The sequence below is a fragment of the Lynx canadensis genome, chromosome C1 (genome assembly GCF_007474595.2).
Source record: "Lynx canadensis isolate LIC74 chromosome C1, mLynCan4.pri.v2, whole genome shotgun sequence".
Lineage (NCBI taxonomy): Eukaryota > Metazoa > Chordata > Mammalia > Carnivora > Felidae > Lynx > Lynx canadensis.
Genome location: NC_044310.1, coordinates 19,336,399 through 19,363,050, shown reverse-complemented (window position 1 = coordinate 19,363,050; position 26,652 = coordinate 19,336,399). Strand labels below are relative to the sequence as shown.

The window sequence follows — 26,652 nt, the reverse complement described above, 5'->3', positions numbered from 1 at the left end:
CTGTCCCCTCTGGGGACAGATTCCTGGTTCTAATATGGAAGTCAAAGGCACATGTGGATTCATTTTAGATAAACTGATTTTATTCTGTTGAAAGTGTCTCTTGTGTGAAATGAACACCTACACAGGCTGGCTTGGGGGAGGGAGACGTGCACAGTCTTACGCCCCTGTAGGTCAGAGGGGGAGAGAGAATTCCTTAGCCCCGCTTCTCACTCCTTAATTGGCAAGAGAGGATGGCACAGAGCTCACTTCACCTTAGCCCACTCTGAGGGACAGAGGAACAGAAATGGTGGACGCTGAGGCAAAGGGGGGCACCTTGGGGTGATACATGGACTAGCGCTACCTTCAACTTTGAATAGAACCCGGGGATGCTCTGTCCTGGGCATGTCAGAGGCTGCAGGCTGAGGTGGTCCTCAAGGCCACAGGTCAGGAGCCAGGGTACTAGCCAGGGTCAGAGGTCAGGAGGTCTGCGGTTGCTCTCTGGGGTCAGGGGGCAGAGATGGGACCGTTCCTCGGGTTCAGAGGGCAGGGGGTGGGAAGACTGTTCTCTGGAGTCAGAGATCAGGACTTGGGAGTGGCCTTCAGCCTGCAGCAAGCCCCAGGCTCCCAGGCTCTCTGAGTAGAGCTCCTGGTTCCGCTCCTTCCACCGCCGGAACTTCTCTCCAGTCAGCTCAGGGTCGCCTAGCACTTCCTCCAAGGCCTGCAGCTCCTGCAGCTTTGCCTGTGAAGAGGGTGGGGGCTAAGGGGTCATGATCACCCAGGGAGAAGGGCAGAGCCCAAGCCCAGAGCTAACTCTGGAGTCTGGTGCTTAGAACCCAGCACCTGGCCCGGTCTAGCACTGATCCTTAAATTCAGAGTCTGGCTCCGGGAACCTAGAACTTGGCCCAGCCCGCAGCTGAGCCCAGAGCTCAAGGCCAGGAACCAGAGCCGAAAGCCCAGAGCCCAGTCCTTCACCACGCCCAGTGCCGTCCATCTGACCTTGAGTGTGCTCTGTAGCGCGCGCACACGGTGCACTCGTTCATTGAGCTGGGGGTCTCGGTTGCGCCGCATAAAAGAGCTCCGCCATTGTTCATGAGTGAGAGGCTGGGGCTGGCCCAGGAGGGACACGCCACCCTGCCTCAGCCCCCACACCATTCCTTCCAGTGCCCCTTCACTGTTGTCTGTGGGAGGGGGGAGCAGATGAGGATGTGCCCATCCCAGCCCCCACCACCCCCACCCCACCATCCATCCCAGCTCCCAGCCCCAGCACAGCACCTGTTGGTGGGCCAAAGGAAGTCCGTGGGCCACCCTGCATGGGGGTGGCTGCAGGTAATGTGTCTCCATGGAGTGGACTCCAAGCTCGGGCTTGGCTGGGCTGTGGGCAGGGTAGAAGGAGAGAAGGGTGGCATTCCGACCCCCATGGTCTGCCATTTGCCCCCTACCAGTCTCCTACTCACCGAGCCCGAGCGGGACCCAGCCTCATCGTCAGGATCTTCTGCTTCTGTCTCACTGTAGCAGTCTGGGGGTGGGGGACAGGAGCAGTTGGGGAGCCCACTCAGCATCACAGGGTTTCGGGAGGCCAGGGAGTGGGCTAGAGCATTAGAGTTCCCAGCCCCCATTCCAGGAAAGACAGAGGCTCAGCTGAGACCTGGTGAGACACCCACCTTCCTCGCGGGGCAGGGAGGCCCGGCCTGGAGACTGGTACTTGGAAATGCAGGTGATGAGATGGCGCACCCACCTGTGGAGGGGCAAACGGGTCTCAGGGAGCTGCCATTTACTATATGTCTGGGTTTTTCACCTGTATCGTCTTCTGATTTAATCTCCAGAGCACTTCTGAGAGGTAGGAACCCTTTGTTTTATTTTATTTTATTTTATTTTATTTTATTTTATTTTATTTTATTTTAAGCAGGCTCCATGCCCAGTGTGGAGCCCAACACGGGGCTTGAACTCACGATCCTGAGATCAAGACCTGAGCTGAGATCAAAAGGCAGACACTTAGCCAACTGAGCCACGCAGTCACCCAGTCCAGCCACGCAGGAACTTTTATTAACCCATTTTATAGATGATGAAACTGAGGCTCAGAGAAGTGAATGCCTTGACTAGCTCCTATCTGAGAGCTGGGATTTGAATCCAGGTTTCCAAGCACCCAAGCACTCATGTGGAAGCTGGGAGGTCAGGGGGGTGGCACTCACATGCTCAGATCCTCCAGGGTATCAGCAGCAAAAATGAAGGGTTTGTACACGTCATGGGTGAGCTGGAACACACTGCCAGGGAGCACAGGGCCTGGGTCAGCCTGGCTGTGCCCATCCAGAACTGGACTGGGAATCCCAGCTACCTGCTGCCCCTGCTTCCCCGCCCTCCCTTTCTTGCCCGACCCCCCCAGCTTATCACAGTCCAGGACTTAACTACTTTTTCTTCTGATCCTGTCCACTTTCCAGACTGTAGTTGGAAACATTGATGAGGCCCTCAGCCTTCTCATCCTGGGGGGGGATCATAGCGTGAGGGTCAGCTTGAAGGCCCAACACCCTCGAGGCCCAGTCAGGTTCTTGGAGCGGGGGAGGGGAGAGGGCGTGTTCTGGGCTCTCCAACCACAAATCTCCCCTTGCCTAGAGCTCAGTGCAGGAATCTAGGGTGGGGGCAGGGTTATGACCAAGGGGCACCTTTGAGACAGCAAAGGGGAACCAAAGATATCCAGGCAAACAGCCAGAGAGAAAAGACTGCTTATACATTTGTTCTGTCATTAGACACACACAAAGCTGCTTCATACCCCTGAGCTTTGCAAATGCTGCTCTCCGTTCCTGTTTTTTTTCTCCTTTCCATCCAACTAACCCCCAGGCGTTGATTTCTCAGGGGGCCTTCTCCACTCTTTAGGCTGGACTGTCTACCTCTGCTGGGCTGCTCCCCATCCCTGGGCTTTTCCTTCATCACGGCCTGTGTCCCCTGAACTGTCCTTGAGTGTGTGTACATCCTCCCCCCACCAGCCTAGAGGAGCAGGAACTGCCCAAGTCTTCCCTGCGTCCCTAGTAGCCGGCTAAGAGCTGGGTACACGGTAGGCACCTGAATGTTTGTTGAATGAATAAACAGTTGAACAAATGGCCCATCACTAGGACAGACAGAGTAACAGAAGAGGAAGGAGAGGTGGGCAGAATAAACGTGATTCTTTCTGCACTGCCCGCGATACCTTTCCCAGACTGCTTTTCCACACATATTCACTCATTTCTCTCCAAAAAGCATCCTCGTTTTACAGATAGGGCTCGGGGGGCAGGGGGGTCTGCGGCCTGCCTGTGACCACAGATGGAGTGGATGGTGGAATAAGGACAAGAACCACGGCTCTGACTCACTTGCTGACCTGTGTTGGGGTGGGGGGTGGCGCTCACCTGGGGCTGGCGGTACCAGTAGAGCGTGTGTCTCTTGAGCACGAACCAGCAGCGGCGCCAGCGCGGACCCATGAAGCCACCAGCCACCTTGCGCAGCAGGAGCCAGCCGTCACAGTCTGGCTGGCCGAGCTCCCGGCATGACACCCGCCGGCGACTCAGCCGCGTTGCCACACCTGCAGCACAGCACGGCCTGGGTGATCAGGGACCGGCAAGGCATCCTGGACCCCCAAACCTGCTCCCCACTCCCCCACCAGCGTTCCCCGGTGGTATTGCTGAACCCAGACTCTACGCCTGAAATGTTACAGGTGTCTCCCTGAGGTAGGGCTGACTCTTCCTGTTTTATTTATTTATGTATTTATTTATTTTTGAGAGAGTGCAAGTGGGGGAGGGGCAGAGAGGGAAGGGACAGAGGATCTGAGGCGGGCTGTGCGCTGACAGCAGTGAGCCCGATGCGGGGCTCGAACTCACAAACCACGAGATCATGACCTGAGCCGAAGTCGGCCACTCAACCGACTGAGCCACCCAGGCGCCCCCGACCCTTCCCATTTTAGAGACGAGGAGATGAAAAATCAGAGGACAAGCCATTGGCCCAAAGTCACGGAGCAGGTGAGAGGGCCAGGCTGGGAGCACAGGTCTGTCTGACCCCAGAAACAGCTGTTCAAGAGAAGCTGTGTGTGAAATGTGAGGGGTGGTCTTGCCAAGCACTGTAAACACTTCTAAGAGCTCATATCAGGGGACCTCCACCCAGTCAGGTACATCTTTTACCTTTTGACTTCTTCTGACGAGGGACAGGACTCTGAAAAGACCATAAGGGGTTAGAGAAGGATCTGGGGCCAGAGCCACACACCCCTCCTCGCTGAGCCCTCAGCTTACCTTGTCAGGGTGCTCCTGGGGTTCCCGAGTCATTGCTACCCCTGCTGGGAGTGTGGCTGGGGGTGCAGGGAAAATGGGTAGGGATTCAGGGTCAAGGGAGGTAGAGTCTGTCAGGGAGGAAGGAGAGAGAGGAGGGCCCGTGAGCCTAGCCCCAGGCTGGGCAGTAGGGTGAGGGTGTTGGAGTCTGGGGATCAGAGCCAGGCATCCCACATGCCTTGCCTGGGGCATCTACCACCTGGTGGGAGTTTGAAACTACCTGTCCAGGCAGCGCTGGGTCCAGGACTTGGGTTTGAAGTCAGGTCGAAGGCAAAGACGTCTTCGGGTGGGGCCCTGGGGAGAGCAACGAGAGATGAAAGGAGTGAGCCCGTGGCTCCCCCTCCTCCCCTTGCACCCGCAGCAGAGCTATTACCTGGGAGACTGTGGGGTGAGAGCCAGCGAGGAGATCGTCAGCTGTGGGGAGCCCAGGGCCCGAGGAGGGGTCTGGGGAACAACCAGAAATGGTGACAGAGCTGATGACGATGGGGGTCTGAAAGCAGTCTGTGGGCAGGGCTGAGGGACAGTTACCTGTGGGGGGGTCTTTGGTACTGGGACCTTCTTCAGCACTAAGCTGACCCCAGCTGGCTCTCGAAGCAGCTCCCTCACCACGTTCTTATGGGGCCAGCCCACCTGGGGGACAGGGCAGGGGGAAGGACAGGGACTCTGGGATGATGGAGCTGGCCAGGAAGCTCTGGAGTAAGCCAACAGCCCTCGCCCTTGGCCTCCTGCCACTCCTCCTCCAGGAGGCCTCCATCAGCCCCTATACCTTGCCTCTGCCAAGGCCACTCTGACCTGTGGGAGCTGGCTCACTTCACGGGAGGCAGCTCCCACAGCCCTGGTCTCCCCAAGGGACCCTCCCCACCCACCAGCCCTGGGCTCTACTCAGTAGCCCTTTCACCTCCCGCCGTGTGCCTCTCTTCCTCACTCACCACCACCTGCTCGTTGACCTGGACAATCTCGTCTCCAGGCAGGATCTGCAGCCGGGAGTCCGCAGGGACCTGGTATGGGGGGTGGGGCTCATAGGGTGTGCTTTCCATGGGCCTGAAGCCGGCTCAGCCGGAGGGTAAGACGGCAGCTGAGAAGAGCATGGGATTCTCACCTGAGTGGCCACGCGGGACACGAAGTGCAGGCAGTTACTGGTGGTGTGGATTTCCAGACCCTGCCAAGGCAGAGGCTGCAGTCATTGAGAGTATGAGGGAACTGGGATTCCTGGGTCGGGGGAAGGGGGGAGAGAGCTGGCCCCAGATTGGCACTGCCCACCTCGCTGTGTGACCTAGGGCCTGCCACTCCTCTCTGGGCCCCTGCCTCCTCCTCCAGTAAGGGCCAGAGGGAAGCTGGTCCCCTGACTAACGAAGTAGGAGATTCTCAGCAGCCCTCCTGAAGGGACAAGCAGGGATGGGGCAGGGACAGGGCAGGGCTGGAGGCTCCTGTTTTCCTAACTAGTCAAAGATTAAGGCAGAAAAGTCCATGTCCTTTCCCCAGTCCCCTAACCTGCCAGGTCTGTGTCCAGGACTGGAATGTGTCACCTGAGACCATACCTAAAGCCCCTCAGGACTGGAGAGAGTGCTGAATGACAGTGTGTCCCCAGGAAAGTTCTCTGGGTCTTTTTTAACAGCTGTACAGAAAAGGCCTTCCAGCCATAACAGTACAGGGTTCTGTGGGATGCTATAGCCAAATCCGAGGACCCGGACAAGGCTGCCAAGGGGTCAGTGCTCACCAAAGGATCATCCAGCTGCACGCGCTCCAGCACAGCCGTCTGCTCTAGAAGCTCCCGGGGGCTGCAGCTCAGGATGGCATGGCAGATCTCTACCACATGGCTGCACTGGGGGAGGGGGAGCAGGATGTCTAGCTTGAGCCCCCATCCCACCGCCACCCCTACTCCCCACTCAACCCCACACTCACAATGCTCAGGACTTTGCTCTCCTTCTCAGCTGCCGGACTGTTCTGGAAGCAGAGAGGACAGTTTTCTCTGAGTCGGGGGCACTGCCTTCTCAGAGGACAGGGTGGGCTTCCCCAAAGTCCCTCCCTGCGTCCTGCATGCTGGTCTCCTCCCAGAACTACGGGGCCTCAGAGCTTTGGCTCCAAGGTCTTGTCCCCTGATGCCAGGCCCCAGAAGTCACCATACATGCCCTCCCCCACCCCACCCTCTCCTGAGAGTCAAACTTTCTGAGCTGCCCCTGCCAGCTAGGAGACCCCAGGCCTCCATTGCCCCCTACCCAGCGGCCAGGCCTCTCTTCTTCCTGCCTCTGCCTCTTCCCAACCCCCACAGCCGATCCTGTGCTGATTCACAGGTTATAAAAAGCTCTAGCCTGACTTGGTCCCTACAAACTGGGCCAAGCCTGGCCCCTGGTTCTTCTACCTCCTGCAAGGCCTGGCCCAGCTCCGCGCACAACTCCCCAATCTTCTGACAGGCCGAGAAGTCGTTTAAGCGAGAGAAGAGGTACCTGACGGGGGAAGTATGGAGCAGTGGTTAGGAGGCTGTGCTGACCGGTCAAGTCATGGAACCGCTCAGAGCCAACGACTCATTTGGGGATAGATAACGCTTACTCTGACGGTTTTGATGGGGGCAAAGAAGATGATGGATAAATCTAAAGAGCTTAGCACCAGACTTACTTGTCAAGTGCCTGATATGTCCCAAGCCCTGTTCTAGGAACATGATTACAGCAATAATGATATAACTTCAGCTGCTGTGAGGTGTCTGGAGCTCTAAGAACACCCAAGAGGGAAGGCTTCCCAGAGGAGGTGACATTTGAACTGGGACCTGTGGGACAAGCAGCAGCATTGAAGAGTGGAGAAGCTCTCTATGCAGTGCTATGACTGAGTGGGAACCCAGGCATCCCGGTGCCCCTGCACTGACCAAATAACCTCTTTGCCCTGCTCCACAATATCTGAACAAGAGCCAAGCTCTGTTCTCTCCCACGCCCCGGAGGAGGCCAGGGATGAGAAGGGTCCCTTCACCGTCAGCCCAACCAGGGTCCTGGGAGGAGCCCGAGGTACCTGTTGAGCCAGAAGAGGAGGGCACGGGCCTCATGCACCAGTTCCACAGCCGCGCTAAGGACATCAGCAGGGGGTTCAGCACAGCCTTCCAGGTGGCCTCCGACTAAGCTCTGGAAGGCCTGGGTCACCTCCAGCAATCCTTCCGTCAGGCTCTGCAGATTCTCTGTCTGTCGCCCAGAGCTCTGCGCCAGAGTAAAGGCAGATTATCTCCTGACAGTGGCCAGCCCCCCCATCAGCAACCCCCCAGGTGGATGGAAGCTGCAGCCAGTGTGGCCACCATTCACTCACCAAGGCCCGGAGCTGTTCCACCCCCTCCAGGATGAGCTCCTGGTGGCCCAGAGGCCATACGGTCAGAGCCTCAAGGCTTTGGGGACAGAGCTGGAGCAGGTACTTGCCAGGCAGCTCCCAGTCCTCAAAGCAATAGTCCTGCAGGGAGTCATCGAGGCCTGGAGGGAGAACAGGGGCCAGCATGGAGGGAGCCGGGAGTGCCAGGGCCTTTCAGGCCACTTTTTCACCCCCACAAAGCCCCTTTCCCTCCCATCTGTTCCTAGCATCAATCTGGGGACCCATTTCACAGAGGGAAACTCTGAGTTGCCCTCAGCTACTGAGTTGTAGAAGAGTAGAGGATAATGGCTCTCAAAGGGTCTCCAGAGCACCTCCAGTGACAGCCTCACCGGAGAACTTGTTAGAAATACACAAATTCTCGGGGCGCCTGGGTGGCTCAGTGGGTCAAGTGTCCAACTTTCGGTTTTGGCTCAGGTCAGGATCTTGCGGTTTGTGAATTCAAGCCCCGCATGGGGCTCGGCGCTGGCAGCGCGGAGCCTGCTTGGGATCCCCTTTCCCCTCTCTCTCTGTCCCTCCTCCACCTGCAGTGTCCCTGTTTCTCTCAAAAATAAATAAATGAACTTAAAAAAAAAAACCCAAATTCTCAGCCCCACCCCCTGAATCAGAACTCCGAGTAGGCCCAGCATTTTGCATTTTAACCAAATCTCCAGGTGCTTTACTCAAGTCTGAGAACCATGGGGATGGTGATAAGAGCACAAGACCTTGGAGTCAGGGAGACCTGAGGGCTAGTACATGAGCAAGTAACTTAACTGCTCTATGCCTCAGTTTCCTCACCTGTGAAATGGCAATAATAAAAGCACCTACCTTCTAATCCTGTGGGTATTAAGTGACATGACTGAGATATGTCAAACACTTGGCCTATTCCCAGGTTCATGGTAGACAGTAACAGCCACCACAGTATTATCACCAGACTCTTTAGCCTGGTCTGCAAGGTCCTGTATGATCCGGGCACTAAGTCCCTGTAGTGTAACTCCTGAGATGCTCTTCTGCCTCAGGGTCCTCGCATGTCTTATTTCTTCTGCCCAGACTGTTCTAGCTCCCTCACTCCCCTTTTTAATTCAACTGCCTCCAGGAAGCCTTCCATGACTTCCCAGGGTAAGTCGGAGGGCTCTCCTGCTCCCTCTGCCCCTGTGCCTCCACTAACACCTGCACTTGAGCATCGACCTCTCCCACTTGGTCACTCCCTCAGGCTCTGGGCCATAACTAACTGTTCATCTCTAACTCCAGCCCATGTCTGGCACAACGCGGGCCTAAAATAGGGAAAACGTCTATTGAAGGCTTATTATGTGCTGAGCGAAATGTTAAGGGCTTTACACATATTAACACAATCGGTTCTCACCGAACATAGGAGTTAAAGATTATTGTTATCCCCATTTTATAGGTGGGAAAATTGATAAAAATAGAGATTAAGTAGCTTGCTCACTCTTTGAAGGAATTCCTTCCATTCCAAGTCAGGCTCCATCATTGGGGAATGTGAGTGTCACTGACAGCTCTCCTTCATCCCCTTGTGTGACATTAAGAACACTGGACTAAGAGTTCATGGACCTGTTACTCCATGAGCAGCTCTTTGCCACGTACAGTGACCCTGTTGTGTTGCCTTCCTCCCAAAAGGCTCCTACATTGAGCCACACATACGAGGCACCTGCCATGAATGTCTCGTTTTGTCTACTTCATGAGATCATTGTTGACTTTCTCATCATGTGGATAGAGAAACTGAGACCTCTGGTCACAGAGCTGGTGAGTGGAGGGGCGCGGCCTGGAACCCAGCCTGGGAGTCTGACTCCAGCCCGGAATCCCGCTTTTTAGGGGCTGGTGGCCCGGAGCCTGCCAGCAGCCTGCCAGCAGCCCACTCTGCTCCCATCAGGAGGGGGACTCCCCTACCCTCTCCCAGCTGCACTCCTGGCCTGTTTCCCACCCACCGGGGCTCACTGCCTCTGGCCAGCATCTCCTCCCCTGAGGCTCCCAGGCTGGGGTTGTGCCAACCCCTTCAGTGTGACTGGGGCTTCTGCTTCTCTCCCTGGGCGCCTCTAGGTGAGAAGGGAAAGGACAGGAGGGCCGGCCATATTCCAAAGTCCGAGCAAGTCACTTCCTGGCTCAGTGCGTCAGTTTCCGCTTCTGGAAAATGGGTTTAATAACAGCCCACTGAGCCCTGGGGCGGAGGGGAGATGAAGGAGATTGAGTGGGCGTGGGCCACCCCCCTGTTTTCATTACACAACCACCGCCTCCCCACGGCCACCTTGGCAGCCCCTTGCGATGCTGGGGCGATGAGTGACCCCCTTCTGAGTTCTCGGAACCCCCGGGGTCATCTCGCCTATCCTGCCTAGCACAGTCCCGGGTGGGTAAAAGGCAGACACTCTATAAAAAATTGTTGACTAACCGACAGACCTGGAATGTCCTTTTCCCCTTTCCTCTCCCCGTCCCCGGGCCCCTCAAGCCCAACTCTGCCCAGGCCCCACCCACCTCTCAGCCAAGCTGCCACCTTCGCGGGGGTCCAGGTCGCCACTGGCTCCATGGCCGAGACCGGCCCGCTGGGATCCGCTCCCGCCCGGTCCCGCCCGCGCAGGAATTTCCGCTCCCGGAGTCTGGCCTGGGGAGAGGCGGGGGCCGGCCGGGGCGGGGCTCTGGGCGGAGCCACCAGCTTACCTGGGCCCACGTGGACGGCCAGGTGAGGCGCGGCGACAGCCATTGGCCCCCCCGGCCTGTCCGCCTCCTGCCCCGCCCTTCAGGCGTCCTTAGGCAGCGGGGCCGCCGGACCCGGAGGCGGTGTCACTGGTGACTCAGGCGACTTTAGAGCGCGCCTGGGATCCCGCCCCAAGCTGGATTGTCCTTTAGGTTCCGCAGGAACAAAACAAAACAAAACAAAACAAAACAAAACAAAACAAAACAAAACAAAACAAACACAAAACCGCATAAAGGTGAGCAGGAGCTCAGCAGCAAAGTACACAACTTCGAGAGCCAGAGCTCTGGCTGCAAATGCCAGCTGTGCGGCTAGTTAGCTATGTGCCCCTATCTACCATGTCAGTTTCTCTGTTAAATGGGTTGCGGTGCAGAGTACCTGCGTTATTAGCTCTCAAATTTCTCGAACAGGGATTTTTAGCACCCCCCGTTTCTGCACACAGACGCTTTTGGCTATGGACCCTTTCTCAGAATAGTGCTTTTGGAAGCATTAAAAAATGCTGGAGATTACAAGGAAGAGAATTATAACCAAAATATACTTAAAGACACAAATTTATGATTGGGGCGCCCGGCTGGCTCAGTCGGTAAAACATGCAACTCTTGATCTCCAGGTTGTGAGTCTGAGCCCCTTGTTGGGTGTAGAAATTACTTGAAAAAATAAAATCTTAACCCCCCCCCAACATTTATGATATAGTAATGGGTTTATTAGCATGAAATAACAAGACTGGAAGTTAAAGTTAAATTTTCCTTTTCTTTCATGCTTATTTTTATTTTTGAGAGAGAGAGGGAGGGAAGGGCAGAGAGAGAGGGGGGACAAAGGATCCAAAACAAGCTCTCTGCTGACAGCAGCAAGCCTGCTGTGGGGCTCTAACTCACGAACCATGAATTCATGTCCTGAGTCGAAGTTGGACACTCAACTGATTGAGCGACCCAGGTGCCCCTAAATTTTCCTTTTCTAATGATATCAGCTAAACTGTGGGGTGGTCTTTGACTCACCTTTTCACATGTATTTATCAGTTAACCACTAAATATAAGGAATCAGAAGAATAATGGAGAAGCCTGGGTTACTGGTGTGAGAACAAGTGGATTTACCATTTGGTCACTGACCTTCTACTGGGCTCAGAGGTGCCCAATCAATGGCAGCTATGTCGCAGGAGTGTCTGAAGGAGTGTGATTTAATGGTGGGCTAATAACTATCACAATTCTGAAACAGTTATGAGCATATATAATGTTGAGACACTTGCAATAACTATAATTTGAATGAAAAAAATCTGTGATTTAGAGGCGCCTGGGTGGCTCAGTCAGCTGAGCGTCTGACTTTGGCTCAGGTCATGACCTTACGGCTCATGAGTTCAAGCCCCACATCGGGCTCTGTGCTGACAGCTCAGGGCCTGGAGCCTGCTTTGGATTCTGTGTCTCCCTCTCTCTCTGCCCCTCCCTCTCTCAAAAATAAACATTAAAAAAATAAATAAATATTAAAAAATTTTTTGGGGGGGCGCCTGGGTGGCTCAGTCGGTTAAGCGGCCGACTTCGGCTCAGGTAATGATCTCGCGGTCCGTGAGTTCGAGCCCCGCGTCGGGCTCTGTGCTGACAGCTCAGAGCCTGGAGCCTGTTTCAGATTCTGTGTCTCCCTCTCTCTGACCTTCCCCCATTCATGCTCTGTCTCTCTCTGTCTCAAAAATAAATAAACGTTAAAAAAAATTTTTTTTTTAAATAAATAAATTTTTTTAAAAATCTGTGATTTCAATTGGTGACAAAGCCACAGATACTGCTAATACTTCAATCCATATAGAAGGAAGTGGTAAATTTTGGTTACAGTTTAGTGAAAATATATCACTTTTTTTCCCATCCAAGTTTATCGGCCCTCTGTATTCTGAATCCCAGTTAAGAGCTTTTCTCTTAGAACAACAATCTGTGACATACGATTTGTAGCTATCACCACCACCACCACCATCCCAGGCCAGGAGACTCCCAGGACTTTGGAATCAGACAGAATCACTTCCATTTGCTGTGTGACTGTGCCCAATTTCAACACCTCTCTGAACTGTTCCTTCCTGTCTAAAACAGAGACACTTAGACCTTGGTGTTGTGAAGATTTCCTTGAAGTGTTTTGAAATCTGTCAAATGGGATGGATCTGAGCTATTATTATTGCTTTAGTTCTATGGAGAGGGGCCTGGGAAGGCTTCCCAGGGCCTGGCCCTCTGACTGTGTCACTTTGGAATCCCTACCAGTGCCCCAGTACCCAGCCTTCAAAGCCTGACATGATCTTGCCCCCAAATCCAAATTCTGCACTTGGCCTACGGATGGCCCATATAATGGGTGTGTTAGTTGCCATCATTTAATAATTTCACATACAAATTGAGTTCTCTGGAACTTGGCCCGCTCCCCTGGCTCCCTCCTACCATTACATGTGGCATCAAACAAGAATGCAGATTGTTATCTGCATCTTTCAGGGTCCTCGCAGGTACCTGCAGGCTTGACTCCCTCGCTGGTGAACCAGCAGGCTCCACTGTGCAACACAGCCCTCCCCTCTCTGGCTTTGTCCTTGGCCCCATTCATGCATCCTCATACCCTGAGCTGCACGTGTCCTTTCATCACTCCTTCGTTTTGCCCTCTTCCTTCAACAACCTCCCTGCGGCGCTCTGGGGAAGCCCAGTAAACACATACCTGTCTCCACCACCCTGATTTCATCAAACACCTACCCTGAGCCAGCCTGAACACACAGTCCTGTAGGGGAGAAACAGACAGGAACTCACCACTCACATGCACGCCTAAAAGGATCGGGGGCCTGACGTCCACAACATTGCCTTTATTTTTAAAAAATATTTATTTAAGAGGTCATCTCTACACCTGACGTGGGACTTGAGCTCACAACCCCAAGATCAAGAGTCGCATGCTCCTCCGACCGAGGCAGTCAGGCGCCCCACATAACCTTGCCTTTTTTTTTTTTTTTTTTTTCTAATTTTTTTTTTTTTTTCAACGTTTATTTATTTTTGGGACAGAGAGAGACAGAGCATGAATGGGGGAGGGGCAGAGAGAGAGGGAGACACAGAATCGGAAACAGGCTCCAGGCTCTGAGCCATCAGCCCAGAGCCCGACACGGGGCTCAAACTCACGGACCGCGAGATCGTGACCTGGCTGAAGTCGGACGCTTAACCGACTGCGCCACCCAGGCGCCCCTAACCTTGCCTTTATTTTCTGCTCCTAGCACCTGGCAGGGCTAGGCAGCTAAGGGCAGAGTAAACGGTAGCTTCTATTTTAACGTTTATTTATTTTTGAGACAGACAGAGACACAGCATGAACGGGGGAGGGGCAGAGAGAGAGAGGGAGACACAGAATCGGAAGCAGGCTCCAGGCTCTGAGCCATCAGCCCAGAGCCCGACGCGGGGCTCGAACTCACGGACCGGGAGATGGTGACCTGAGCTGAAGTCGGAGGCTTAACCGACTGAGCCACCCAGGCGCCCCAAGGTAGCTTCTATTTTAAAGGTAGTTTTCTGAGTTTATAAAAGTTCCTTCTGCATCTTTGTTGTAAAATATTCAAAGGTTAGCAGTAGGTCATTATATCTCTATTCTAGGCCCAAGTGGGGACCACTGTAAAGTTTCCATTCTCTGCATATGCAGGTACTCTGTATACTATTCTGAAAACATGTTGTTGTTGTTCATATTATAAGATAACCAATACCAAATGAATTAATACATGTTAAGTGCTTATAATACTGCCTGGCACAGTCAGCTGTTTTTTAACATGCCATGGACAGCTCTCTTAATCAGTATATGCTAATCTCCTTTTATTATTGTCCCCAAGCCAAGAATAGGAAAGTCCCTGCGGGAACTTCATCTTGCAGAAAGAAGTGATATGTGCCCTCCCCCCCACCAAGGTAATGGGCGTTGATGTAACAGAAACCAAGTGAAAAGGCTCACCAATGTTCAGGGCGACCAGGGAGGGCTAATAAGGCACCCTGCCCCTCCTATGCTGAGGGCTGACTCGTGATATCCAACCATCTGAGGAGTAGGGATAGAGCCAGGACCCAGGCTGGGGAGACCCTCCCAGTACCTGGTCCAGGTCTAAGACTCCTGAGCGCTGCCAGGCAAGGCCTTTCCTGCCCTACCCAGCCTGGCCTCCCTGGTGAGTGGGGGAGGTGCTGCTCAGGCCTGATGCTGATCTCTCTTGACAGCTGCTCCTGAAGCTGGCAGGATGGGCAGGCGGGGGAAGGGACCAGATTTAAAGGTTCAGCTGCCCCGCCCCCTGCCAGACCTGGGAGGGCAGACGCTGGTGAGCATCCTCTGAGGTATGGCTCCCATGGATATGAGAGGTCAGACACCTCTATGCCCTGATTTCCACTCCTTGGTATTATGAACACCACTAATCCTCATTCCTGCTTCCACCCCACAGGCCGCCAAGGAAGACTAGTGGCACCCACCATGAGATTTCGACGCCTGACCCCTGGCTACTTCCGGGTGCTACAGGTAAGTACCTCTAACCTACGGCTTCAGCCACGGACCCCCTCTTTCCCCTACCATAGCTGGGCTAACACCCCCAGCATCCAGGCTGTCACGTTTCCTGCCGCCTGAGCGGCCAGGGCCCAGATGGGCAGTGAAGCGAGAGGGATTGGGGTGGAATCTCCCTGGGGCAGCAATGGCATCCATATCTCCTTCACCCAGCTGTACCCTCTCAGCTCCTTCCCACTCCCCCACCTTCCCAGAAGTCTCAACTGACCCCTCAGATGGACCCTCTGTGTACCTCCAGATGCAGATAGCTGGGGAGCTCAAAGCAGAGCCCCGGAGTCCACTGGCCGGGGTAGTGGCTACACTGCTGGCTGTCCTTGGACTGGGTGGCTCCTGCTATGCTGTCTGGAAGATGGTGGGGCAGCGGCGGCCGCCACAGGCCTGATGATAAAGTAGGCAGCCTCATGCCCGGGTCCTGGGGGAGGTGACTCAGTGGGGGCTGCAATCTCGGGAGCCCACTTCTTTTCTGAGGTTCAGTCCCTGATCTTCCCTCTCCCCTTCACTGACCTGGGCTCCATCTTGGGGCTCCAGCTCAGATGCCAGGACCCCTGAGGGAAAGCAAGGCTGTAGGTTCCAAAGCCGGACCAAGTGGGGAATGGACACCCTTGGCCCTGTAAACAAGAGTAACGGAGAAACCCCTACAGGGCAGGAGTTTGGAGGAGTGGCCTGGAGGTTAGAGAGTCAGAGACAAGTCCTCTTCATCCAGTTCCTTTATTGGGGGTGAGGACACCCAGAAGAGGCCGTCCACTCCCCAAACCCAGGGCCAAAATAGGTTGGCACAGTCTTTGCCAGCCTAGCCCTTGCACCACTGTCCATGGGCAGTTCCCCTGCCCTACATCCTCAGACCATGTCAGGGAGATGTGTCCATCTCGGGGGCCTCAGTGGATACTTCAGTGGGCACGGCCAGCCGCTGGGGGGGCACATAAGAGCCCATACCCGCTGCCCTTTCGGCCTCCTCCTGACTGTAGGGCTCCACGCTCAGCTGCTTTAGCCTGGTTGAAAGAAGAGAGAGAGTTGGGAGCTGACCAGATGCAAGCCCTGTCTGCCCAGCACCCGACCACCAGTCCTCTCCTTACTCCTTCATACCTCTTCTTGTGGTCTTTGGATCGGAAGTGGGTCTTCAGGGTGGTGGAATCGACGAAGTACCTCCTGTAGGGATGGGAGGTGGGTAAGGAGGAGAGTGAGGTGATGCATCTCAGGTATGCCTATCTCCCTGACGCGGGGCTCTGAGCGTGAAGTGATGGGAGGTCAGCAGAACCCGCGCGTCCTGGGACCCGGACCTCACGCCCCCGTCCCGTCCCGCGTACCCTTCTCCTCCCCAGGCCAGGCCCGGCCGGGACTCACGCGCAGGCCAGACAGCGATGCAGGCCGCACCCTGGCAGGTCGGGGTCGGGCTCGGAGCCCAGGTCTGGACGAGACCGTGCGGGAACCTGGGGCCGCAGCTCGCGGTGAATTTCGTCCAGGTCCGGCTGTCGCCGCTTCGCCTTCATCTGGCGGGCCAGGGAGTGGGCTCGGTGAGCACCCGTCCGACGGGAGCGACCCATGGCCAGTGACGGCGGGGCCAGGGGGCCCAGAGCCGGGTCAGGGGCACACGTGCGGGCGCTTCCGGATTGCTGGATGACGTCAAGGACGCCCGGGGGCGGAGCAGGTTCGTCCAGACTGCCTCAGATGACGTCACTCGCGCAGGCCGCTCCTTGAGCGCCCCCAGGCGGCGGTCGACGTCAGAGACGGAGCGCCGGGCGGGGCTCAAAGCTGCGGCTTCCGCCCAGGGCGAGGCTTTGGCCGGGGAGCGGCTGGGTGGTGCGGGCCCCCGGGGGATTCCGCCCCCTGACCTCCGGTCCCTTCTGGCCCGACCTGTCTCTACTCCATCCCTTGGCACTATCACCCCATGCTTGTTCCCAGATCTTAGACTCCACGGTCAGCGGGGGGAGGGAATATGCCTTGAGCATCTCTGGGAGGCACTGAAAAATGTCTGTGATGTGAATAAATGAATTAATGAGTGCGAGTGAGTAAGTTTGGGATCTGGCCCCCACAGGGACTCCTGAGATACCTCCAGTTCCTGACAAAGCGCTCACCACTTCTCACCGTTCCCCAGTTATTCCCTTGGGTCTCCGTCCTTCGTGCACCCCCTGTCAAATCCGTGAGCAAGGAGGGTTCTGCTCAGGCATCTCCTCAGACTGCACGGGGTCAGCAACTCTCACAAGAAGTGGAAGGGCTGGCAGAAGCACCTCTCATCTTTGCCCCCTTTCTCTGAGCCCTGGACTCCCTGGTGTGGGCTGGCAGCAAAGGCAGAGATAACAGCCTAGGTATTTTGTGCTCAGAGTGGGGAGAAGGCCAGAGAGCCTTTCTCCGTTCATTGGAGCCTGGTGCCTTCCTGGCTGACCAGAGGAGCTCAGCAATAATTCAGGGGCTCCAGCTCTTTGGAACCTGTTGCCAGGAAACAGGGAGACATGCACGTGCATCCCTGGGGAGAGGAATCGGTTTCCAGCCCAGACAAAGCAGAGAAATGTAAGCCCAGGGTGCCAGCCAGGGGCTTTGAGACCTCCCCACTCCAGTTCACAGGTGAGTGGGGACATAGGGCAGGCCCTGCTGAAGGCACAACTGGTATGGCTACAGTCACAGGGGCACCAGTGTGGGTCTTGGGCCCAAGGACTTTATAAATGGACTTTGTGAATGCAAGCAGATTTTTTTTGGAGCCATTCCAAGAGATCAAATTCAAGTACCCGTAGGGCCAGGAAGCGGGCCTCCGTGGAGAGAGATGTCTCCATTATTCTTGGCCAATATGGGTCAAGACGAGGGGCTGAGGCCACAGAAGCCAGCTCTGTCCTGTCTCCACCCCAGACTCCTCTGGATCAGCTCACCTGCCTGACAGTGTGCCAGCTGGGGAGGCTGGTGCATCTTTAATGAAGTCACCTGATCCCTGGGACAGGCTCTTGGCCTCACCAAGTTCCTGGAGCCAGACCCGCTGGGTGCCCACTGAGTCACTGCCTTCCTGAGCTTGGGTGCCAGGCCTGTTTTCCCTGCAGCCATGAACCAGGCCTTCTGGAAAACCTACAAGTCCAAAGTGTTACAGACCCTCAGTGGGGAATCTGAGGAAGACCTGGCAGAGGAGGTGGGTACCATCCATGTTTGCTGGGTGGGTCATGGGCAGAGAGAGCAGGAGTGAGATACAATGAAGAGCAAGGGACAGGCTCTGTGAGGGGAGGCACATTTGTGCAGAAACAATTGGCACACTCAAGGATGACAAATGGCCTGGTGCCGAAAGCCAGGATATTTCAGGAAACTGAGGAAGAAGATTGGGGGGCCACGGGAAAAATGGTCATTGTCTCCCACGACGGACTCCATCTCCAAAGATGGCAGCCAAGGGCTGCCACATGGAAGAGACCAGGGGGCAGTAGCCACATGGGGCACATGCAGCTTGACACAACTTCCTAATGGGCAGAGCTAAGCAGAATTGGGATGGCTTGCCTGGAGAGGAAGTGAGGCCTATGGTCCTAGAAGTCGTGCTTGCCCTTAGAGGGTCACTGTTGCAGCATCAGATCAGAGCCAGACTTGGAGCATGTTTATTCTGACATTTAAAAAAAATCAAAAAGGCTCTGACACTGGGAACGGTCTTACATCTAGAGGCTGTAATAAGTAGCAGTTCGTGCAAACAGATGTGGCAGGGGCAGGAACTAGTTCTATAGGGTGTGTGTGTGTGTGTGTGTGTGTGTGTGTGTGCATCTCCATCTTTGTGTCTGTGGATGGGTGGAGAGGTTTAGTGTGCTGTAGATGGGCCTCTGTGCTGCTGCCTGCATTTCTGTAAGTTCACAGGTGTGAATGGTATAACAGTGTACGTGTCCTTGTATAGGTGCCTCACAGCACGTACAGCTATGTACAGGCGAAGAGGCATAGCCCTGTGGAGGCATGCTCATGTACAGGTGTGTGTCTACATCAGCATGCATGCCGTTGTCCACACATTTTTGGGTGTGTGTGGATACGTCCATGGGTGGGCAGGTATGTGGGCTCGAGGGTGTCTGCAGGGATTTCCTATACAGGTAAGGTATGTGGCTGGTGACTTTGTGTAGAGGTACACTTGTATGTATTTATGGAGGGCGTGAGGGGACCAGATGGGTGTTTAGTTGTGGGGTTTGGGGTGCCGGGGTGTGCGTACCAGGCTAGCAGCGGGGGAGGGAAGTCCCATTCCTCTGGGACCTCTCTCATGCTGGGAGGGGTCTTGTGTCCCAGAGAGGGAACCCAGCGTTAGTGGACTCTGAGCCGGCAGAACCTACCGAAGAGGCTTTCCATCCCATGTCCCAGTTGGCCCGCCGGGTGAGTTCTTCCTTCTTTACCCCAGCCCGGGGGAGTCTGGAGGAGGCTGCTGTGGAATCCTGGGAGGTGGTGCTATGACCCTTCCCTGACTCCCAGCCCCTTCCTCCTAGGTTCAGGGGGTCGGGGTGAAAGGTTGGCTGACAATGTCGTCTCTGTTTAACAAAGAAGATGAGGACAAGCTGCTGCCACCGGAGCCCTGTGCCGACCAGTACGTGTGTGTTGGTGGGGGCTGGGATGGGCCTGGGGTCTCCCTTCTCCCACGTCCTTTCCTTCTGGTCTATTTGTCTTTCTGACCAAGGAGGGAGGGGGAGAGGCAGCCACGGGCTGTTTCAGTTTCTCTCAGCAGGAAAGAGGCCAAATCATCATATCTGGAGATTAGGTTAGATCTCAGGAAGACTTTAAGGGCTGTTGGAATTAAGGTGCTAGGAGGTATTTTAGGCTCTTTTTCCCCATCCATATGGGAGGGGTCATCTCCCTACAATCAGGGAACAGAAGACAGAAACTTTAGGCGCTTGGAACTGAGGGTGGTCCAGATCAGTGGTTCCCAATACCCTCATCCTCCTAGGGAATTTCTGCCAGACCCTCCTTCAAAGATTCTGATTCAGCAGATGCAGGATGAGGCCTGGGGTCTATATTTGCAGCCAGGCTCCTGAAGACCTGAGGCAGGCTAGTCTAGGGACCGCTGTCTTGCTGGGGATTAGGGGATGGTACCCGGGCCAGCTCCTTTCTCCTAGCTCTATTTTGGCACACACTGCCTCCCTGCCCTTTGCTTCAGCCCAGTCCTGCCTCCTTCCTCTGACATTCTCTTCTTCCTTTCTCCCTTCCAGTCCCCCTGACCCACCCATCTCTCCAGCTCCGGGGTTTCCTTTCTGTCCCCTGGCGCTCATCTCTTGTCCCTCCCAGAGCTCCAAGGACCCTTCCTTAGCCCTGAGGCTCCCACCTCAAGCTTCATCACCGTTCCTTGACTGCCCTTCCCCTCCATGCCACCTCCCCAGTCCTCCTCCCGGCTAAGCCTCTGATCTAGGCGTTTCTCATTCCTCTGGGTCTCCTCACCTGTCCTTCTCTCCAGGGTTCCCTCATTTTCCTAGTCCCCCTTTCCCTCCACCCCAGAACATTGCCTCTGCCCCCGCCCCCGCCCTGCCTCTTTCCCCAGCGCTGCAACCCCGGCTTCAAAGACCCTTTCTCGAAGAGTCTGACCTCGCCCCTTCCCCCGGATGGGGACCTGCGCGGGGGTCTCACTCCTCCCGCTAGCACCGCTGGGCCCCGCCACTCTCTCCGGTCCCCTCCCACAGCTTTCCGGACCCGGCGCCTCAGGCTTCCCTTCTCTGGCCTTGCCCCTCTCCCCCGAGTTCCTTCCCTAAACCCCCGACCCCTACTCTCTCCCCAGGGATCTTGGTCTCGGACCCCTCTTCTCAGACCCCTCCCCTAATCCCCTGACCCTGTCCCACTCCGGCCTCCTTTCCCAGTGCCTCTGAACCCTCCCCGGGCCTCCAGGTCCTGACCTGCGTCCAGTCTCCCGGCACGCGCTCCCCCCCCCCCCCCCCCCCGTCATCTGACCTCACCCTGGCTTCCCCGGCCCCACTCTTAGCGTCTGCACCCCGTCTCCCCTCTTCGTCCTCTCCGTCCTCTCCTCCCGCCTCTCGGCTGGCCCCTGACCCGTCCCTCTCCCGCAGCCCGCTGGCGGCGAAGTCCCCCTCGCAGGCGGTGGCCGCGGCGGAGGCGGAGCCGCGAGGGTCCGGATTCTGGGACACGTTCGCCAGCAGGTGGCAGCAGCAGCAGGCGGCCGCGGCGTCAATACTGCGCGGCGCCGAACCCACCCGGGAGCGGGATCCCGAAGCCGGGGACGAGGCCGCGGAGGAGGCCGCCGAGCGCCTGGAGCCTGGGGAGGCCGACACCGTGGCCGGCTTCAAGTGGGGCTTCCTCACCCACAAACTGGCCGAGATGAGGGTGAAGGCTGCGCCCAAGGGTGACTAGCCGGCCGGTCCAACAAGGCGCCCGCTCTTCCCCCCGCCCCCCCCCCCCCCCCCCCCATAAAAGCCCTGACCCTGACCCGACACCCTGTGTGACCGCGTGCTTTTGTCCGGACCTCAGGGATGACTGCTTCTGGGTGGGCAACCTCAAGGCGGGGTCCAGCTCAAAGCGTCCTCCCCTTCTCCCCCCAAAAACGTACAGGGAGAAAATGACCAGACAGTCCTGGTTTCAGGAAAGGTTGTGTCCCATTTAGACTACAACTTTCCAGGAAGCTGAGGAGCCCCAGAGGACAGGACCCGTCGCCCTGTTCAGCCTCTTTTCATTCGACAAACGTTGCCTGTGGCCCTTTTATGTGCACAGTCCCTGTACTCGGGTAAGGAAGGTCAGAGACAAAGGAAGAACCCAAACTACCAGCGGGTCCCACACAAAGTGACAAGTTGAGGCATAAAAATAAGGCTGTACTTGGGAGCTCGGAGGAGATGAGGCCGATTGGGAAATTCAGGAATTTCTGAGGGAGAATGAATATATGTAATCTTAGAAGGATGAGTGGAAAAAAAGGGGAAGGTAACTCAGGCAAAGGGAGGATGGACCGTAAACAAAGACTTGGACGTGTGGACGTGTGTGAGGCAAACAGGGGACCCTGTGTGTCTCTGACGGAAAGGAAGACAGTGGCAGGATGTGAGGCTCCTCGTTGGCAAAATCCTCATTTGAAGAGTCCCTTCCTTTACTGCCCTCAATTCTGGATTCTTCACATCTCAGCCCATTCATAGCTAGTAACCAAAAGGGGGCAGCAAATCTCCAGGAATGCGGGCGGCCTTTCCGGGCCGGCGGATCCCAGGTTTTTGGGGCAGACCCCTCGCCAGAACTCCCCAAACGCGCTATTCCAGGCTCCCAGCTTTAGTTTGGACCGACCTCACTCAGGTCAGGATCAGTGGGGAAGATGATCATAATAGAGTTACTACCAATTCAGTAGCGGTCTTAGCTGCTGTCGTTTATTGAACATTTCCTATACGCCAGTCACTTGGCCATGAGCTTGAGGACCCTTTCAAAAATACTTTGATCACCGAGGGGTGCAACTGTGATTCGGAGAGGTTAAGTGTCTGCCTAGGGTCACGCAGTGAGCCTGGAACCCACACTCCAAACCCACGCACCTAACCACGCAAGTCCGCCCCGCCTCTTTCCTCAATATGGACTCTCTAATCCAACATCACGACTCCTTTAAATAACATTGTGGTTTTATTCAGCAGATTCTCTGATCTCCCACCCCAGACCTCTCTCCCCAGACCCGGCCTCCACAGGGGCCACATAGCTGCCCCCTCCCCCTCCGCCGTCTGCGCTGGGAAGGGCCTTTGGGAATCATTTTGTCCCAGCCTCCCAAGGTTCACAAGGGGAAGCCCAGATCCAGAGGGAAGGTCTCGCGCCACGGCACCCGGCGCGTCAGAGGCAGGGCGTCCCTTCCGGTGCCCGGGTCCAGCCCCGCGCCCACCCCTTAACCCTGCCCGGACCCCGGACTTCCCGGAAGCCCTCTCCCGAGCGGCCGCAATCACACCTCGGACTCGCGCGGCGGGTCGCGGGCGCGCTGGCAGCCGTACAGCCACTGGATGACGCGCGCGTTGCGCTCCACCACGGACACCGGGGGGCGCCCGTCCCGCGCCGAGCCCGCGGCCTCCGAGCCGCCGCCGCCGCCGCCGCCGCCGCCCCCGCCGCCGCCAGCACCGTCCGGACGATCCGTGTCGCTGGACGTCCAGTCGCTGGTGTCCCCGGAGCCGGGCGGCGGCGGCGCCCCGGGCTGGGGGCTGGCGTCGGCGCCCCAGCTCTGCGGAGAGAAGCGCTCAGCGCCCAGCACCTCCACCAGCGCGCGCTCCAGGCCGCAGTAGTTGAAGAAGCGCTCCTTCTCCGACAAGGGCAGTGAGCATGTGGGGCACAGCGCCCGCTTTCCTGACGCTTCCGGGGCATCTTGGGGAGCGGCCCAAGCCCCAGGAGCCGCTGGTCGCTCGGTTGGGCCGGGACTGCTCGAGGTGGCGTCGCGGGGGGCCCCCAGGAAGAGGCGCCGCACAAGCCCCTGGCCCTTGGCGTTCTCTTTGTTCACCGAAGCCTTGCAGTCCCGCTTCTGGCGGTAGAAGATGAGGGAGTCAGGCCTTGGCAGCCGCCTGCCGCTGCTCCGGCGGGCGGGCCTGGGCGTCCTGGGCGATCCAGGGGGTCCCAACTCATTGTAGGGGTGCGGGGAGAGCGGTCCGGGACCCCCACGCAGGGCTGGCTCCTGACGTCGTGCTATCACTTGGTGTGTCTTGACATACTTGGCTTTGTCGGCCTCCAACCTCTCCACGGCGCTGGGGGTCCGTCCCCTGGACGGGGTGGAGGGAGAGGCCAGGATCATCTTAGCGGAGCTGGGCAGGATAGTACCCCATAAGCCACTGGAGGGAGGAAGCCAGTTGAGGAGCCAAGAGCAATTGGTCGGGACTCCCTGGTACCTACAGGGAAGGAGGAATGGTCAGTGGGAAAGAGTAGATGGCCCTGCACCTCTCCTGTAGGCATTCCTGGGAATAGGATCAGCCAGCCACCCCTCCCCCATCCAAATCAACCAGTGCCGGGTCCAGGGGGCAGAAGCTCAGGCCACCTCTTCCCCTGCTCTCCTATCCCTCAAAGAGGTTGAGCAGGGGCTCCCTGGCCGCCCAGAAAAACATGCCCCTTTGGGGCACCTGGGTGGCTCAGTCGGTTAAGCGCCGACTTCGGCTCGGGTCGTGATCTCACAGTCCGTGCGTTCGAGCCCCGTGTCAGGCTCTGTGCTAACAGCTCAGAGCCTGGAGCCTGCTTTGGATTCTGTGTCTCCCTCTCTCTCTGCCCCTCCCCTGCTCATGCTCTGTCTGTCTGTCTGTCTCAAAAATAATAAATAAAAACATTAAAAAAAATTTTTTTAATGCCCCTTTGAGGGTGCCCTAATCTGGCCACGGAGCCATGCCAAGCAAGCATCAGCAAGCAGGACACTTGGAAAAGGAAGTGGGGCTGGTCCCAGCTCAATTCCCGCAAGTGGCCTCAACCGGAAAAAATACCTCTTCCCAACCCAGCAACTTTGAATCCTAGACAAGAAGGCTCCCCAGCCACAGGCTGGCTCTGGCGGGGCCCACCCTTCCCTCCCTGAAGCACTGGGGGTCAGGGATATAACTACAGGGTAGGAACCTCCAGTAATTGCAGCCAACTGCCCTGCCCAGTCCCAGCAGGGCCATGGGGAAGGAGAGAGAGCTGGTCACGAGGTCAGATCTGCCAGCTACCTGCCACCTCTGTACCTCTGCCAAGGAAATTCCCCAGTGCCCAACTGTAAACATCACCTCTGCGTTTCCGTTTCACGGAGAAGGAAACTGATAGAGAGCAAGGGGCTTAATCAGGTCTTACTGAGAGTTAGGAGACGGGTCTCTAACCTCGCACTGCAGAACTAGTCCAGCTGGCGCCTCTCCTTGCCTATCAGAACTTCCCTCTTGTGTTTTGCTTCTATTCCTGCTGCTATAAAACCAAGCAGTTTCCATGAGATGTGGGCCCTTTGCCTCACTCAAAAGTTCCCTCCACAAATTCTTCCCCATAACCGGCCAGCATTCCCGGAAATCTGCCCTCGGGGTCCCTGCCCTCTTCCCATCCTGAGACCCTGTGACCCTTGTCCGCCACCTCCCCTCAGCCACTGGGGAAGAGGACCTGGAGCGGTTGTAAATCAAGAGCTGACAGTTCCGCTGGCAGTAACAGAGGGGGCCACCCACATGGCTCAGCAAACCCCATGCCACCCCTGCTCCCTGAATCCTCCATTCAGTTGAAAGGGAGACATAAGTTCTGGGGGCTGAGGGGACCTGACCTCCAGTCTAGAGGCAACAAAAGAACAGAACTTGCCAGGGATAGAGGGAGGGTCCCCGCCCCCAGAGGCCTTGGAACAGAGACCCTGCCAAACCCCCCCAGCCCAGCATAGCCAGTTCAGCTTTACTGGCTCTGTCTCTGTCTCTCTCTGTGTCTCTCTGCCTCTGTCTCTGTCTCTCTCTGTCTCTCTGTCTCTGTCTCTGTCTCTCTCTCTTTCTCATACACACACACACACACACACACACACACACACACACCTATCTAGTGTTTAGTAAGTCAGTCCATAGGTAGCTGGTGGCTGGGAACTCAGGCAGCAAGGAGAGCCTGGAAGTGTCCTCCCTCCCAGCTCTCAAGAAATAACACCAGGCAATGGGTCAGATTCCAAGGTCCCAGGAGGGCACTGTGCTTGTCTGACCTCATGGTTATCCTCCCATCCCCTTCTCCTCTTCCCAGCCCAGAGGAGCAAGGCTATAAAAAGTCCTTAAACACAGAGACCAAAATAATCTGCCGTCCGCCGTCTCTTCCCTGCCTCCTGGGTTGGCCCTGATGCTCGACCACAGATGTTCCACCCTAGAAGCCTGGCAGACATTAGGGTGCCCTCCGTCCGTTTGCCCACCTTCTCCCAGTCCTGTGGTTAGTGGTCTGAACTTTGCTCGTGGCTTCAGCTCTGGACATGGGCTGGGGGATTTGTTCGCTGGCTTCGTGTCAGCCTCCCAGCTCTAGGGTCCCTGAGTGCCTGCCCACCCCAGCCTGGGCTCAGGATGCACTCACCTCTGAGTATGGAGGCTGAATGCAGGGGTCCCTGGGAAGGACCACAGGAGGCCAGGAGGGACAGCAAGGACTGGAAGTAACTTTGGTAGCAGCCAAACCTCACTCTCCACAGGAAAAGGCGAGAGAGTCTCCACCCCCCCCCCCAGATTAACCCTTGCCTTCCTGACCAGGAGCCTGGTCTCCAGTTAACTCCTTCCTGGTCACAGTCTCAGTGCTGGAGAGGACCCTTGGACCAGGTCTAGCTCCTTTATTTTACAGCTGGCCACACAGGCCCTGACAGGTTAAGTGATTTGTATGGAAGCACAGTGAGCTTGGGACACTGCCAGGACCCTAGATAAGGTCTCCTGATTCCCTAGCTTCCTCCAGAGGCCTGGGGTAGGGACATTCTATTCATATGGGGCCAGTCCCCCTGCTAGGCGTTTGCAGAACCTCTTGGTTAAATGGGAAGGCAGAGCAGGGTCCTAACTGACTGTGCTGTTTCCTCTGTAGCAGGTTTAGGCCTGTCCTGATTGGGGTGTGTGGATGGTGTCAAGCCTGCTCTCCCTAGGGGTGAGGCCAGGAATCTGCAGCCTAAGGGTGGGGGCATGGGTGCCGCAGATGTGCGGGGTGAGCCTGTCCCAGCAAGTCTTGGGAAGACAGCCACCTTGGAGCCCATTGGAGGTGCCTCTGCCCATGGTCCTCTTATGGCCAATGAGATTGGCTGGGAAGAGGTGGTGAAGGAAGGATTCTGGGGCCAAGCCTGGGTCCTTTGGTCTCCTTTCTCCCTTGCCCCACCAGGGACTTCTAGAGCTGACATCTCATGTCTCAAGGGGGAGCCCTGTCCCCGCAGTGCTTGGTGCCGGGAGACCTCTTTCCTTCTCCCCAGTGAACTGCAGCACCCAGAGCAAAAAAGTCAATGTCCCTGCCAAGGGGCCCCTGCCCTCCTTCAACTGACCACTTTCCACAAATCCCTTTCCCTCTCTTGTAGAACTTTCA

General features: G+C 56.5%; 4 protein-coding genes across 4 annotated transcripts; 1 reads left to right on the top strand and 3 right to left on the bottom strand.

Moving 5' to 3' along the window:
- Positions 1-58: 58 nt before the first annotated feature.
- On the bottom strand, positions 59-10,153 carry CNKSR1 (connector enhancer of kinase suppressor of Ras 1). The gene is made up of 21 exons (XM_030327050.1): positions 10,065-10,153; positions 7,548-7,705; positions 7,260-7,441; positions 6,622-6,706; positions 6,165-6,206; positions 5,980-6,084; positions 5,362-5,421; positions 5,192-5,260; positions 4,791-4,892; positions 4,636-4,706; positions 4,483-4,556; positions 4,227-4,333; positions 4,119-4,149; positions 3,354-3,526; positions 2,383-2,456; positions 2,169-2,240; positions 1,641-1,714; positions 1,434-1,495; positions 1,252-1,351; positions 976-1,157; positions 59-718 (listed from the first exon to the last, which is right to left on the bottom strand). The coding sequence occupies exons 1-21, from the start codon at positions 10,114-10,116 to the stop codon at positions 449-451; spliced, it is 2,145 nt and encodes a 714-aa protein (XP_030182910.1). The 5' UTR covers positions 10,117-10,153; the 3' UTR covers positions 59-448.
- A 5,326-nt stretch (positions 10,154-15,479) lies between these two features.
- On the bottom strand, positions 15,480-16,413 carry ZNF593 (zinc finger protein 593). Its single transcript, XM_030327051.1, has 3 exons — positions 16,132-16,413; positions 15,874-15,936; positions 15,480-15,779 (listed from the first exon to the last, which is right to left on the bottom strand). Exons 1-3 carry the CDS (start codon positions 16,329-16,331, stop codon positions 15,638-15,640), a joined length of 405 nt encoding a protein of 134 aa, XP_030182911.1. The 5' UTR covers positions 16,332-16,413; the 3' UTR covers positions 15,480-15,637.
- A 1,402-nt stretch (positions 16,414-17,815) lies between these two features.
- On the top strand, positions 17,816-21,072 carry CC1H1orf232 (chromosome C1 C1orf232 homolog). Its single transcript, XM_030324533.1, has 4 exons — positions 17,816-17,899; positions 19,015-19,098; positions 19,209-19,306; positions 20,772-21,072. Exons 1-4 carry the CDS (start codon positions 17,816-17,818, stop codon positions 21,070-21,072), a joined length of 567 nt encoding a protein of 188 aa, XP_030180393.1.
- A 1,540-nt stretch (positions 21,073-22,612) lies between these two features.
- Positions 22,613-25,859, bottom strand: FAM110D (family with sequence similarity 110 member D). Its single transcript, XM_030327197.1, has 2 exons — positions 25,678-25,859; positions 22,613-23,540 (listed from the first exon to the last, which is right to left on the bottom strand). Exon 2 carries the CDS (start codon positions 23,444-23,446, stop codon positions 22,613-22,615), a length of 834 nt encoding a protein of 277 aa, XP_030183057.1. The 5' UTR covers positions 23,447-23,540; positions 25,678-25,859.
- Between the last annotated feature and the right edge of the window lie 793 nt (positions 25,860-26,652).

What these genes read in the sequence shown, in the direction of transcription:
- CNKSR1 (XM_030327050.1), bottom strand. Translation starts at nt 10,116, where the DNA reads ATGGAGCCAGTGGCGACCTGGACCCCCGCGAAGGTGGCAGCTTGGCTG. An exon ending in TGGGCCAGGCCTTGCAGGAG is followed by an intron (nt 6,207 to 6,621) that starts GTAGAAGAACCA and finishes CTCTGCTTCCAG; the next exon opens with AACAGTCCGGCAGCTGAGAA. An exon ending in CCCAGGAGCACCCTGACAAG is followed by an intron (nt 4,150 to 4,226) that starts GTAAGCTGAGGG and finishes TGGTCTTTTCAG; the next exon opens with AGTCCTGTCCCTCGTCAGAA.
- ZNF593 (XM_030327051.1), bottom strand. Translation starts at nt 16,331, where the DNA reads ATGGGTCGCTCCCGTCGGACGGGTGCTCACCGAGCCCACTCCCTGGCC. An exon ending in CATCGCTGTCTGGCCTGCGC is followed by an intron (nt 15,937 to 16,131) that starts GTGAGTCCCGGC and finishes CCATCCCTACAG; the next exon opens with GAGGTACTTCGTCGATTCCA. An exon ending in TCCAAAGACCACAAGAAGAG is followed by an intron (nt 15,780 to 15,873) that starts GTATGAAGGAGT and finishes TCTTTCAACCAG; the next exon opens with GCTAAAGCAGCTGAGCGTGG.
- CC1H1orf232 (XM_030324533.1), top strand. Translation starts at nt 17,816, where the DNA reads ATGAACCAGGCCTTCTGGAAAACCTACAAGTCCAAAGTGTTACAGACC. An exon ending in TGTCCCAGTTGGCCCGCCGG is followed by an intron (nt 19,099 to 19,208) that starts GTGAGTTCTTCC and finishes CCTTCCTCCTAG; the next exon opens with GTTCAGGGGGTCGGGGTGAA. An exon ending in CCGGAGCCCTGTGCCGACCA is followed by an intron (nt 19,307 to 20,771) that starts GTACGTGTGTGT and finishes CCTCTCCCGCAG; the next exon opens with CCCGCTGGCGGCGAAGTCCC.
- FAM110D (XM_030327197.1), bottom strand. Translation starts at nt 23,446, where the DNA reads ATGATCCTGGCCTCTCCCTCCACCCCGTCCAGGGGACGGACCCCCAGC.